We start from the raw sequence: 14521 nt of genomic DNA, 5'->3' as shown, positions 1-14521 counted from the left end.
GGCTCACCTGCTGGGCCCAGAGGGAGAACACCTGTCAGACACACGTACACCTGTAAGAAAACATCCTGCTAGTTGTCTTTTAAAAAAAATTAATACATCCTAAATAAGCTGAAAAGATTAATGTCATTCTGATGAGATGATGGCTTTTCTCACCAAAGCATCAACTTTGATGATTTTTTACATAATGCACCCTTTTATAAAAAATAAAGTTCTTTTAAAAAAAGCGGAGCACCTGCATTTTGTAATAACTGTTGCAATATGAAACAAATTATTACAAACCAATTACGTTTATTACGTAATTTGTTCAAGAATTATATTACAAAACAATAAGTTGACAATGTACTACATTATTCCATATTGTACCATTATTACATAATGAGTTGATAATTGCAATATTATTACATATTGCGGCGCTACACCTGCATTTTGTAATAACTGTTGCAAGATATAAAAAGTTATTAGAAAATGTGCCAAAGTTTATTACGTAATTTGTTCAAGAAGTTTATTTCAAAATGTACTAGATTCTTACATGCAGCGGCGTTACAACATGTTTTGGGCTGCGTACATGTGATCTATCGCACAGGTCCGGTTACACGCGGTGTGTGTGTGTGTGTGTGTGTGTGTGTTCGGTAAGCGCAGCGTTGTAGTGAGTATTGAGCGAGGGATGAAACAGGATCCTTATTATTTCAGACGACGTCTCTCGTTGCTTTCTATTCTTGTTCTGCGCCTTCGCTTTCACTTTGTAGAACTTCGTCCTCGGCGTCCCGAGTCCAGCCCAGCGATTGTGACACACCGCTCCACCGCTCTGCCGCTCCGCCGCTCCGCCGCTCCGCCGCGCTAACGCTCCGCCGCTCTACCGCTCCACCGCTCTGCCGCTCCACCGCGCTAACGCTCCGCCGCTCTTCCGCTCCAGCGTTCCGCCGCGCTAACGCTCCGCCGCGCCAACGCTCCACCGCTCTACCGCGCCGCCGCTCCACCGCTCTAACGCTCTACTGCTCAGCCGCGCTGCCGCGTTGCCGCTCCGCCGCTCCGCCGCGTCAGCATCCAGTCGCTTTGAAATGCAGTAAAAAAGCCTTTTGGCTCCGGACCACAGAACGTTTTGTCTTTTTTTTTTTTTTGTCGTTCACATTAAGTATGTGGAGCATCAAATTATGTCTGGCTGCCCGCTGGAAGGAGTGCATTAACCGGCGCAGGCGGAATTAAAGTGGCCGGGACACAAAGAGGAAGGTCAAAGAGTTGGAGTAGAAAATAAAAAAATAAAAAATCTCAGGGGCTTTTGTCTTTGTCACAAACTTTTTGACGTTGATGATTCAGCTTGAAGGAGACAGACAGAAGCTCGACCTTGTTTTTTTTTTAAAGAAAAGCCAACGTTTATTAATCCAAATTGTCAGAGGAGGAAAGAGCTGGGCCAACAAATCCATTTCATCGATTTATCCAAGATTTTTACTTTGCAAATTCAAGATTTTTTTCTCCCCAGTTGTTTTTATTTTTTTTGGCCATTTCACGTGTTCCGCTCTGCCATTCCTTGTCGGTTTCCATAATTGCTGTTGCACTTTTGCTTAAACCTAAAGCCTGAATTCACTCAATAACTGAGCCTCTTTTACTTAATATATGTTTCACAACTTCAGACTCATGATGAATCTCTTTGTCAGTTTCCTGCCGAAGTTTCATCAAAGTACCTGGAGATACTTTGGATATTTAACTGGATCCTGCTCAAGCGAAGGTTTCTTGATTTCCATCGTTTGAACATGAGGAACGACGGTGAAGCAGAAGAACAACCATCCGGGTCTCGTCCTCACTTGTTGCTTAGCAATATAAAAAAAAAAGAGTGTTGAAAGAAATTGGTTTACTTTTTTTTTTAAATTATTATTATTTTTCTAATTGTTCTCCAGTGAAGGAGTTTGTGAAATTTGGTTAAACGCGACTCATAATAACTGTGTTTTGGCCTTTTGTTCTGGAAAACGTTCTGCCGTTCTGTCAGTGCATCTCATTAATGCTTTTATTCTGAAAAGACAAAATACTTGATTAAAAAGAGAGAATTGTGATTAAACAGATTCCCAAAGTGTCTGAAAAGTAAAACTTTATGGAGATTTTAGGAGATAAGGAAAGTTGTTAGGAGGCTTCCTAAAGGAGTTAGGAAAGTTGTGATGAAACTTCCCAAAGGAGTTAAGGAAAGGTGTTAGGAGGCTTCTGAAATGAGTTAAGGAAAGGTGTTAGGAGACTTCCTTAAGGAGTTAAGGAAAGTTGTGAGGAGGCTTCCTTAAGGAGTTAAGGAAAGTTGTTAGGAGGCTTCCTTAAGGAGTTGAGGAAAGTTGTTAGGAGACTTCCTAAAGGAGTTAGGAAAGTTGTTAGGAGGTTTCCCAAAGGAGTTAGGAAAGTTGTTAGGAGGTTTCCCAAAGGAGTTAGGAAAGTTGTTAGGAGACCTCCTAAAAGAGTTAAGGAAAGGTGTTTAGGAGACCTCCTAAAAGAGTTAAGGAAAGGTGTTAATAGGCTTCCTAAAGGAGTTAAGGAAAGGTGTTAATAGGCTTCCTAAAGGAGTTAGGAAAGGTGTTAGGAGGCTTCCTAAAGGAATTAAGGAAAGGTGTTAGGAGGCTTCCTAAAGGAGTTAGGTCCTCGCCACTGTTTATGTTTATAGCACTGCTCTCTGTGTTTCACTACAACAACAAACAACAGCCCCCACTAGTGGCCAGGCATGAGAACTACACCATTTTCAAAATGTTCTGAAATGGAAACATTGTGCGTTTTCCACTTGAAACTCTTACAGCATCCAGAGGAGGATTGAAGGCTTGCAGGTGAAGCTGTAATCTCGTCTAATCTGATCTAATCTGATTGGCTGTAATTGCTTGATGTGGGAAACGGTGTGGGCATAATGTGCGGTTAATCCTGTTTTAACCAGTTGGGTCTGACTTCATCGCTCACTTGCTTCCTGCTCAGATCTAATCAGGTTTTATTTCTTCCTGCTCAGGAGCAACTGAAGAAATCCGAGGGGATTAGGCTGCATGTCAGTGCTTTAGATTATCACTGATGGAAAACTGAACAAACACCATTTACCCACAAATCCTCCATAACACCCCCGAAATACTTGTGAATTAAGTATTTTTAATGAGTCATGTAGCTTTATAAATCAAAAAGTAGCATTTACATGGAGTGGATCTTTGGGGGAATTTTCTAAACCTCCAAAATTTCACAATTTATAGATAAAATCCAATTGTAACTGTGGTTAAAAAAATCAATTGCTGGATGGCCTGATTAAAATGAAAATTAAAATTAAAATTAAATTACAAATTAAAAATACAAATAAAAAATTAAAACTAAAATTAAAATTAAACTACAAATTAAAAATACAAATAAAAAATTAAAACTAAAATTTTAATTTAAATTAAAATTAAACTACAAATTAAAAATACAAATACATTTTTTTGATTAAAATTAAACTACAAATAAAAAAAAAAAAATTATATCCAGTGGCCTCATCCAGAACACCAGATAGTTTCATCTCAAATGGGCCAAAAGTGTAAAATTTTATTATGGCAAATCTACATTTTCCAGCGTCACAACACAGTGTAAAAACTGCGGCATTTATTTATTTATTTATTTTAGTAATTTCACAAAGAATGTACGAAAGGTGCAATTTGAACGGAACGCTATCAAAATACTGTGACTTTCCCACAAATCTCTCTTTTCTTCTGTTGCAACTAAAAATGTAGTCATTTTGAAAGAGTAAAGTGGAATGTTGTTCATGGGGTTTTATCCATTCAGGACAAAATTACATGGCAGATTGATGGGGGGGGGGGGGGGGGGGGGTAATGTGATGACTGTTTCCCAGGAACATCGACTCTAATGCAGATTTCTCTCTGCAGGTTGATGAAGGCAGCAGATCAGGAGAGGAGAGGATTCCTTGTCTGAGGAGCGTCCTGAGAGGAAAAAACTGAATGCAAACACAGCATGTTTGTGAAAGTAATTAACGAAGCCCTGACCTGTGATCACCTTCCAGCTGCAGCTCGTAAAAACGACGGCGAGCAAAATGCCTCAACCTGAATGATGTGATCAGCGGCGGGTTGCTGCTCTCAAACGGCCAAGTTATAGATAAAAAAATAAAACAGCTCAAGCCATTTGTTGAGAAAGAAGACGTCCACGGACACTTCAATGCCAGGAAACATCGTCACGGCAACAGCAGCAGAGCTGGAAATGATGCTGGGCCACTAGTGGGTGCTGTTGTTTGTTTTTGTACACAGACTAAACAAAGTAAACAGGTTGTAAATGTGCAACATTTCATTAAAGCAACTCATCTGAACCAGGCGGCAGTCGTCTGGATCTTTTCTTTTGGTAGAGCAATTCAAACCATGGAGAACACTTTAATTATTTATTTTACCATGACTCACTACTGCCCCCTCATGGTTCAAAGTGGCATTACAAGGTTAGTTCAAGAGCCACAAAAACCCACATTTAGCTTTGTGTTAATGCTTCCCTCATACACAAACAAACAAACATTATTCTGAGAAGATTTAATGGATTTTCAAACAAAATCCTAAAAAAATCTAAAATGAAAAGTCCAACAAGAACTTTTTATTCCAGGATTTCTGCAGTTGTCGGGGTTTTTTTCTATTTAATTTTTTTTTTTTTTTACCAGCTTTTAAGAAGTGTACTGGCTGAAATCCACATTTTCAAGTAAAGCTTTGCAAATAAACTTTATTTTACTGTATTTACTGTATTTTACTGCTAATATTACTAAAACTCCAAGTTCCCGAGTGGACAAATTAGCATTTGTGCTACGTTTTATGGAGAACTCATAATTGGTTTTGCAATTCAGATCAGTTTGTGTTAAAATCTATTTAAAAGCAAATTAAAACAATAAGAGTCACAGGTTAAACATAAAAGTAGAAACTGAGCAGACCTTGAAATCTCTGCGATTACAAACATTCACTGGATTTCAAGTTATGTTAATGTACAAATGTTTATCCTAAATTACAGAATAAATCATGAGATAAGATGTTTTCCTGGAACTTCTGCTTGTTTCATCCTCTTTGCTCCAGTGAAACATCTTGTTCTTCCATAAATGTAAGTTTGAAATAGAATAAACTATGAAAATACAACCTTTGAGTATGAATTAAAAATATCTATTTGTTATATGTTAAAATATATATTTATTAATATTAAAATATAATTTTATGTATTTTTTTTAATTATTTTATGTTTCTTGTGACTCACCCTTCAAATCTTCAAAGATAAAATACTTTTAGCTTTTTTTGTTTGTTATTTACAGAAGGTTTAAATGTGGTTGCAGGATGACACTGATCACGTGAATTCTCTAAAATAATAGAAGATATAATGTCTCGGAAGCAATAAAGTTCATTAAAAATGAAGAAGAGGAAGAATATATAAGAAGATATGCTTCACATAATGTATTTTTTTATTCTACTTAATTAGTTTTGAGCGATCTAGTGCTGATTTTTGTTCTGTCCTCCCTTTTCCCTTTCTCTGTGATATACTGTATGTTTGGTTGATATATCCATATTTTTTATGACTCCACTTTTCGTTTTAGCCCCTCCTTTCAGCACATTGACATCTACACCCTCTCTGACTTATTTACAGTCTTTCTTCATTGACTCTCCCACGAAACTGAAAATAAATCAGATCTAATGGCATTGGTTGTATAATAAATCCACTACATTGTATTTTTTTCTCCACATGTTCTTGGCTCAAAGACAACATAAGGATGATAAATGTATTAGGTGGTCAGTATTTATGGAGAAAGTGTCGTTTGAAGCGCGAGGGGTCCATGCTGGGCTCCCTGGGGGCTGCCACGCTGCACAAACACAAATATAGATGCTCTATAATGCAAAAGCTACTGGAGTAGGGGAAAGCGTCAATAGAAAACTATCTTGCACATGTTATATCAGGATGCAAAGCAGGAAATGGAACAGAAATCCGCCTGTAGCTGCAGGCGTTGAGTTACAACGTGCAGATCTTTAGTGAGATTTACCTCTTTGAGTTCACGATCCTCTGCTCTGCGATTCAGCCCATGATGCGCTCACAACTTTTACTCCTCCCACCAATATTAAGCGAAAAAGCATCGGATTCCAGAGGTTAAATAATAAAAAAATAAAAATAAAAAAAAACCCGCGCTACTTTGTGTAAAAGTTGGATGGAGCCAGGAGCGGAGCGGAGAGGAGCGGAGGAGTCCGCAGTTCGGCTCCATCTGAGCGGCTGCACGTCCGTCAGCGCTCCGAGCCTCCGGGACGCTCTTCGGCTATTTCCGGCTCTTTCCGGAATTCGCTCTTCGGCTTTTTCCGGCTCTTTCCGGAAACCGATCGTTGAACCGAGCGTCAAACCTCCTTTTTAACCCGCATTCAGTAAATTCCACATTTCTTTCGTTTCTTCCAAAACATGAATTATGAAGTTAAATCAACGCACAATTAATACTTCTAATAAATCATAACAGTCTTTAATATTTTTTTTATTATTTTTTTTACAGAAAGTCAGTGATACATTTGCTCAATTTAGAAAATGTTGTCTGTAAACACACAGATTTTTTAAAAGTTAAATGGTACATGAGTTACTTTACCTTCACACTCTAAATATCTTCAAATCAAACATAAGGTTTGAAAAGTGGTCGGCCAAAAAGTCCAATCCGCTCTGCAGGGTGCGCTTACAAAGTGTTGAGACTCTTGATTTGTTTACTCTTTATTTATTTAATTGATTTAATTTTAGAAAGAGTGAAAGTTTTTGAATTGGCCGTCAATAACAATGAAATTTTGCATTTAAATTTGTAACTGAAGACATTAGAAATTAATGAACATTTCACTTGAATAGCAAATAAATTCTGCCTGTTGTTCAGTTCAAATAGAGCAGTTTTAACATAATTTGGGATTTAATGTACTAATAAAGTCGTTCAACTCGTTTTCTGTTTAATTGTCCAGAATTTCAGAAAATAATCCATGAAAATAACAAAAAACTACACATAATTTGTACTAAAGTAAGAACTTCTGTTTCATTACTTCAGTTTTACTATAATTACTGAAGTAAAACTACTTTCAGAGTTACTTTTTAACGTAACTGAAATGTTATATATTCTCCATTCTGGGATTATAATCTGTGTGACACAAATAAAATCTTCTTGTCCATGAAAATACGATTTATTAATCATAATAAATGACAGAGAAAAATACCCCAAATGCTTTTTATTTACAATAAAGTATTTCAGATATAGTATTTACAGATTTACTGTTACAGAATCAAGTGAGTCAGGAAGTAAAAATCTGAGAATGTAATGGATTTCCTCTCCACCTCCTGCTCCTCCTCCTCTTCTTCTTCCTCTATTTCTCCTCCTCCTCTTCTTCCTCTCCTCCTGCTGGGTCTTGTCATTTAGAGAAGGAAAGAAGCTCTGGGAGGGCAAATTGATTCCATCAAATATAAATGATTTAAAGCCAGAATGTTAAAATTCACCCTCTGGAGATTAAAGCTACTCCTACAACAACTACTACTACTACTACTAGTAATACTACTACCGGTACTACTACTACTACTATTACTCCTACAACAACTACTATTACTACTAGTAAAACTATTACTACTACCAACGTTTGTCCTGATGAATTTCTCTCAACAACCTTTTTGAGCAATAAAAGATAATAAAAGATAAAACTTTTTTTTAATCTTATGCAGACAAATAAATCTCAACTAATTACAAATTAACTGGATGATTTGCTCCCTCTCTCTCTCTCTCTCTCACGCACGCACGCACGCACACACACACACACACACACACACACACACACACACACACACACACACACACACACACACACACACACACACACACACACAGCTGAATGTTTGTGATGATGAGGACATCTGGTGGTGAAAGTGTTATTTGAAATAAATAAATAAATAAATAAACAAAAACTCCATTAAATAAATTAAGAAACAACGAATTAACTGAATAACTAAACATATAAATAAATGCATAAAAAAATAAAAAAATAAAACTTTTGTATTTGCATCATAATGAACTATAAGGAATCCCGACATTCGACCTCCATGTAAAAAAAATCCAAATAGAATAAATAAAATGATTCACGTTAAATCGTCTTTACTCTCTTCCCTGCAGAAACGACTCCACTGCGCCACCAAGTGTTGGATTCAGACGATAAAGCCAGTGATTGGCTGAGATGACAATGTAAACACTGTCCTGTTTTTTTTTTTTTTTTTTTTTAATTCCTGGAAACTTTTTTTTTTGTCCTCAAACTTCAACTCATTTACTGAGTCGGTTCCTGAGTCGGTTCCTGAGTCGGTTCCTGAGTCGGTTCCCGAGTCGGTTCCTGAGTCAGTTCCTGATTCGCTTCCCGAGTCGGTTCTTGCTGCCGTGGCCGATGTCTGGAGGGCCGCCGATGTGAAAACCACCTGGAAGACGAGGGAGGACCGAGGCGCCGGCGCCACCATGTGGTCACTTCCCCTGCAGGTTCCCCCTCAGCACCGCCGGCCGGATCCGCGCCGGACTGCGGCAGGACAGGTACCGGGTCCAGTACTTCCTGAACTGCTCGTCCCGGAAGCCGTAGATGACGGGGCTGAGGAAACGGGGGATGACGTAGACGAGCAGGAAGAAGACGTAGCGGATCTCCAGGCCGAGCCGAGGGAAGAGGGAGATGAGGGCCGCCTGCAGGGACGGAACCACGAAGGCCAGCATGCAGAGCATGAGCTGCAGGAGGAGGAGGGAACGCCGGGAAACCACGGGACAAACGACGGATAAAGAGTTAAATCACGTTAATGTCATGAGTTTTTTTTTAATGAAAACATGCGATTGGTTAGAGAATTTTAAAAAAGCAGTTGTTAGACGCGCTGCTCTTCATTATCATTCAATTCCAGCCAATGTTGACTTCATTTAAATAATGTTTATAAACCGCATTACAACCATCTTGCCTTTGTTTTTGGATTGAGAGAGCCCCCTAGTGGTGAAACATCATAGTTCTTTTAAACAGCGTGGGAACACACTTATTAAAACTATTTTATTAACATATATAAACAAATACAAGCCAGAGCTTCATTAGTCCCTTTTAGAAAATAAATTAGTTTTGTCACTGGTTTACTTGAAGTGACAGTTAGACTGAGTTTAGGGAAAACAAAAGATAAGATAAGATAAGATAAGATAAGCCTTTATTGATCTCACAATGGAGAAATGTACTTGTTACATTCTGCTCTTAAGGACTCATGAGTAGGAAAGACAAGAAATGTGCAAACAGTTAGGTAAGAACAGCAGTATCTTATATACAATGACTATCAAGAACCCTAAGGACCAGAAATATTTACAGTAAGAGTAATAATAAGTAGATAAAAAAAATAGGACTAAAAAATAAGATAAAAATCACAACTATAATAAAGTATAACAAGCTCTAAGGGGAGCAATATGTCAGGTATATTTTAAAAACAACGCATAAATTCATCTTTCAAAGTATTTTTGGAATGATATTTAAAAAAAAAACCTCAAAATAAGTGCAAAATAAACAGTTTTTTGTTTAATCCTTGGACTCTGAGTTGCACGCCGTTGTTCGGGAAAACACCGACCTGCACCCCGTGGAGCAGCACGGTGTTCCTGGCCCTCCTCGCCGACGCCAGGCCGCTGGAGGCGGCCCTCGCCGCCAGCATGATCTTGCAGTAGGTGTAGACCAGCGTGAGCGCCACAAAGGAGAGGTAGGCGCCGTCGAACACGCAGTTCTTGTAGTAGATGGAGCGGTCGCGGAACAGCAGCGAGTGGTCGCAGAAGATGCTGGCGTGGAAGAAGCGCGGCGGCTCCTTGACCACGGCGACCAGGAGGTCGGTGGCGGGCGGCGTGGCGGTCAGCAGGAAGATGACGCCGACGAGGACGAGGGTGCGCGGCACGGTGCACATCTGGCCGTAGCGCAGCGGGAAGCAGATGGAGATGTAGCGCTCCAGCGCCATGCCGGCCAGGAGGAGCGGCGTGGAGCGGGTGGTGAGGACGGCGGTCATGATCTGGGCGCCGCGCGGCGGCGGGCGGAAGGAAACGAGGGGATGTTAACAGTCAGTCTGTATCGGCAGGAGCTGCGGGAAGTTTTGTTGTGCTTTTTATTTTACGTTGTCATTATTGCATGCATGCTTCTTTCATGAAGAGCCAAAATCCTGATTATAGAGCATCTTCCTCCTATTAACTAATGTATTTTCAGCTAAAATCCTGATTATAGAGCATCTTCCTCTCATTAACTAATGTATTTTCAGCTAAAATCCTGATTATAGAGCATCTTCCTCCTATTAACTAATGTATTTTCAGCTAAAGTCCAGATTATAGAACATCTTAGTCCTATTAACTAATGTATTTTCAGCTAAAGTCCAGATTATAGAGCATCTTCCTCCTATTAACTAATGTATTTTCAGCTAAAATCCAGATTATAGAGCATCTTCCTCCTATTAACTAATGTATTTTCAGCTAAAATCCAGATTATAGAGCATCTTCCTGTAATTAACTGATGCAACTTCATCTTAAATCCAGATTATACAACATCTTCGTCCTATTAACTAATGTAACTTCTACTAAAACCAAATTATAGAGTTTATTTATCAAATTAACAAACGTATTTTCAACCAAAATCCAGATTAACTTTTTTCTCAGAATTCCGACTTTAAACTCATAATTGTGAGTTTAAAAGTGACTGTGACTTTAAACACAGAATTCTGTGTTTAAAAGTCAGAATTCTGACTTAAAACTAAGAAAAAAACCCTGAGTTCTGACTTTTAAACTCACAATTCTGACTTTAAACTCACAATTCTGACTTTAAACACAGAATTCTGTGTTTGAAAGTCAGAATTCTGACTTAAAACTAAGAATTCTGACTTTTTTCTCAGAATTCTGAGTTTAAAAGTCAGAATTCTGAGTTTAAAGTCAGAATTGTGGAAAAAAAACCAAAAGTCAGAAGTCAGGGTTTTTCCCCCACAGTGGGCCTAATCCTCTTCCGTAAAGTTAGTAACTTGTCCCTTCAGAATAAATCCTCGAGGCACGTTTCCTCTCCCAGTCGTTTGATCTCGGAAAAGAAACTTTCCTGTGACTTCAAGTTCCCTGAATATCAGATAAGTTTTGCTCCTGGTCAGGTGGAGGTCAGATCCTCGCTGGCCTCACCAGCAGGCAGCACACGGAGGCGTGGATCTTCCTGAAGATGTAGCTGACCACGTAGAGCGCCGTCACCAGCGTCAGCTGCAGGGCGTCGTTGATCACCATGCAGATGAACATTATGTACCGGGGGTTCTCGTAGAACAGGCTGCAGAAAATATCGGAGAAAATAAATCCTGTACAACATATTGTTATTTCTAATTGATTTTTTTTTTTTTATATCTAGTATATGGCAATATATATTTAGTATAGTTTCATATGACTTTGTTTCTCTTTGTTTAATACTCTCTTAATGGTAAACAAATTGAACAAGCGCATGTAAATTAATCTTTAAGAATGATTTTTGACGAAAAGCTCAGTTGGAGGCCACATATAAATATCCTCAAGTCAAAATCTGCAAAAGCATTTTGGCATAATGTGTAAAATCAGATCAGTATCAGGTCAAAATGTATTCAACTCATTATATAACTCACTGATTCTTCCATGTCGGAGTTATAGAGTGGAAATATGGGGACGTAATTATAAAACTGCAGGAAAAAGGCCATGAGACTCATAAATCAAGATTATTATGGTCTGTTTGCCATTTCAAACACGTTAAAAAAAATACACAACATTGTCGGGCCTTGATGCACAACAATGTGTTTGTGTCGAATATACTTTGAAATCCTTCAAATCAATGATGCTGGAAAAGAAAATGAGTCGTGGAAAAACATGTAGGAAAGGGTGGTGGGGGGGGGTCTCCATGTTTTATCTGTTTGTTTGTTTGTTTTTAATGCGTTGTGTTGTGTCGTGGTGTGTGCGCGCGCGTGTGTGTCTGACCTGTGTCGGAGGAAGGTGTGCACCATGCTGCTGTTGATGACGCTCAGCACGAGCCACACCATCATGGCCACGATGTTCTTGGTCAGGGCATTCGTGAAGCTGTCTTTGGACAGCGCCACAGCGCCCTCTGGCGGCAGCGAGCTGTAGTTCAGCAGCGAGGAGGAGGAGGAGGAGGAGGAGGAGGAGGAGGAGTTCAGCAGCAGCATCTCCTCCTCCAGGCTCAACAATCTGGGGCACATTAAAGCATTAAATAAAATAAAATAAAATAAAATCCACACGTCAGTTATATGAATTTAGAACCACGGTTTTGAAATGTTTTCAAAGCAACACCCACAGAAAATACAGGAACATTTTCTACAAACATGAGAAACTAAATACTGGATATATATGACCTATTGTAAATAAATCAATCTAAACAAATAGAAAATGTTGGTAAATATGCTTCACACTTTTCTTCTTCACACTCTGAGGCGTGTTGACGTTTAAAAATGAAGATAAACTTTAATAATAATAACATTGATACAATTTCATGTTGTATTTTGCACAAGAAAAAATATGAAACACATCAGGAAAGAGAATTTAAATCTTTTGGACTAAAATTATTTTAGTAAATTATGAATATTCAAGTTAATTAACTTTGTTTATAAAGATGTTCTTTAATAAGTTTGTCTGTTGAATAAAACAAAGGGTTATTCTCCCTTTAATTTAATTCAAACTCATTTCAACTGGATCAAATATTTCAAGCATTCTTGTTTGATTTATACTTTATAATTTTTTCTTCTAAGTTAGGAAAATGCCGTTTCTGATATGAGAATATTTCACAAGATCAGATATTTATTGTTTTTATCTGAGGACATGATTATCAGAAAGAACATTTTAAACACAGATATTGATCACGTGACTTGTTTGGGGGATTATTGAATCTGTTGAACTGAAATGTAACTTTTAATGGATTTGTATCCTTTATTTCACTGTTGAAGATTAAATAACTTTAAAAAAAATACAAATAAACAGATGCCAAACACGTGACACGATAGAGAAGTAAACACATTAGACCATATAGAACTAAACATAATAGAACACAACAGATTAAAATCACTAGTTTGAGAAACAATTACAATTCTTCAGAGTGACATCAATAAATAAAAGTGACATATAAGAATATATACAATTTTTAGGTCATTTTAAATCAGGTGAGGAGAATCATTTCAGATTATTGAATATTTTAAAATGACACAAGATGTTTTTTTTCATTACTTTTTGTTGTTAAATAATTTCATCTTATCAGACACGGACATCTTTTGAAGAAGATGTTCTAAAGTTTATTCTGCTCAAAACTTTCAGTTTATATGTAAGAAGAGTAGAATTAATTGAAGAAAACTATTAACTTTTCTATGTTAACACTGGGTGGGTCACTCTGCTTCTAATGGTTAGAAACCTTCTAGTGTGCGTTTTATACAACATTATCATTATTTTTACATGAATGCCAAATCACTGCTGGAAATCATAATCGTCTCGAAGTTTTTCACATCCTTTGGAAAGTTTAAAGATTAGATTCATGACACATCAAGTGAAATATTATAAACTGAACTCACCTTCATTATGTTAGAAATCAATGTTATTTTATTTAAAACAATATTTATATATTTAAAAAATTCAAAATTAAACTTTGATGCTAAAATGTGATTATGAAGTATAAAGAGCCACTTTTAACATTAAATTCTAAAAACATTCACGATGTAATAGATTGTATTTTATGGTGTTTTGTATTACATTGTTTGATCTTTGGTCTCCACATTATGTTTGTTTAAAACTGAACAAACATAAATGTTAGTGAATTAAATATACATTATATATTTTTGACAAAGTTTTAAAGAATTGAAATCTAATTTCACATGATCACGTTTGATGAAGATTCACATGATTCCAGTTATGAATATTTATTACGTCAATAAATTGTGATTAGAATAAAACATTTTGAAGCTATTAAAAAAAAAAAAAAAGACCTAAACAGTAAGATGGAGTTATAACAACACCTGCAGGAGCTTCGACCTGATGAAGCATCTCAGAAAGATTTCACACACACACACACACACACACACACACACACACACACACACACACACACACACACACACACACACACACACACACACACACACACACACACACACACTGAAGGAGTTTCTCACCTGCTGAATCACTGACGAGGCCACAGACCCCCTGCAGCTGCCCGCCTCTTTTATGTGTGTTTGTGAGTGTGTGTGTGTGTGTGTGTGTGTGTGTGTGTGTGTGTGTGTGTGTGTGTGTGTGTGTGTGTGTGTGTGTGTGTGTGTGTTGATCAGGTTGTCATAGAGCATTAAAACAAATAGAGCTAGATCTTAAACGGTTCATTCTAATGCACTGTGAGCTACTAAATATCGTGACGTGTAAATTTTGAATCTGAACAGTAATATACTTCCTTTTCTACTTGACATTTTCACTCATACATCTAATAAACTTTCTTGTTTTTTCTTTTCAGGTAATTGTTTACACCTGTACCAGACTCCCCTCACTCCAAACGTCACTACCCCTGTCGTTTAACAT

The 14521-nt window shown here is 37.7% G+C and overlaps 1 protein-coding gene across 1 annotated transcript; it reads right to left on the bottom strand.

Annotated features, from left to right (window-relative positions):
- Positions 1-8446: 8446 nt before the first annotated feature.
- Positions 8447-13536, bottom strand: LOC308129415 (odorant receptor 131-2-like; the record flags this gene model as incomplete). The annotated part of the gene is made up of 6 exons (XM_080495356.1): positions 8447-8698; positions 9562-9987; positions 11126-11264; positions 11936-12076; positions 13415-13467; positions 13531-13536. The coding sequence occupies 6 exons, from the start codon at positions 13534-13536 to the stop codon at positions 8447-8449; spliced, it is 1017 nt and encodes a 338-aa protein (XP_080351482.1).
- Between the last annotated feature and the right edge of the window lie 985 nt (positions 13537-14521).

Source organism: Blennius ocellaris, assembly GCF_963422515.1.
Source record: "Blennius ocellaris genome assembly, chromosome: 4".
Classification (NCBI taxonomy): Eukaryota; Metazoa; Chordata; class Actinopteri; order Blenniiformes; family Blenniidae; genus Blennius; species Blennius ocellaris.
Note: the sequence above shows the minus strand (reverse complement) of the source record. Positions and strands in the feature narration are given on the sequence as shown.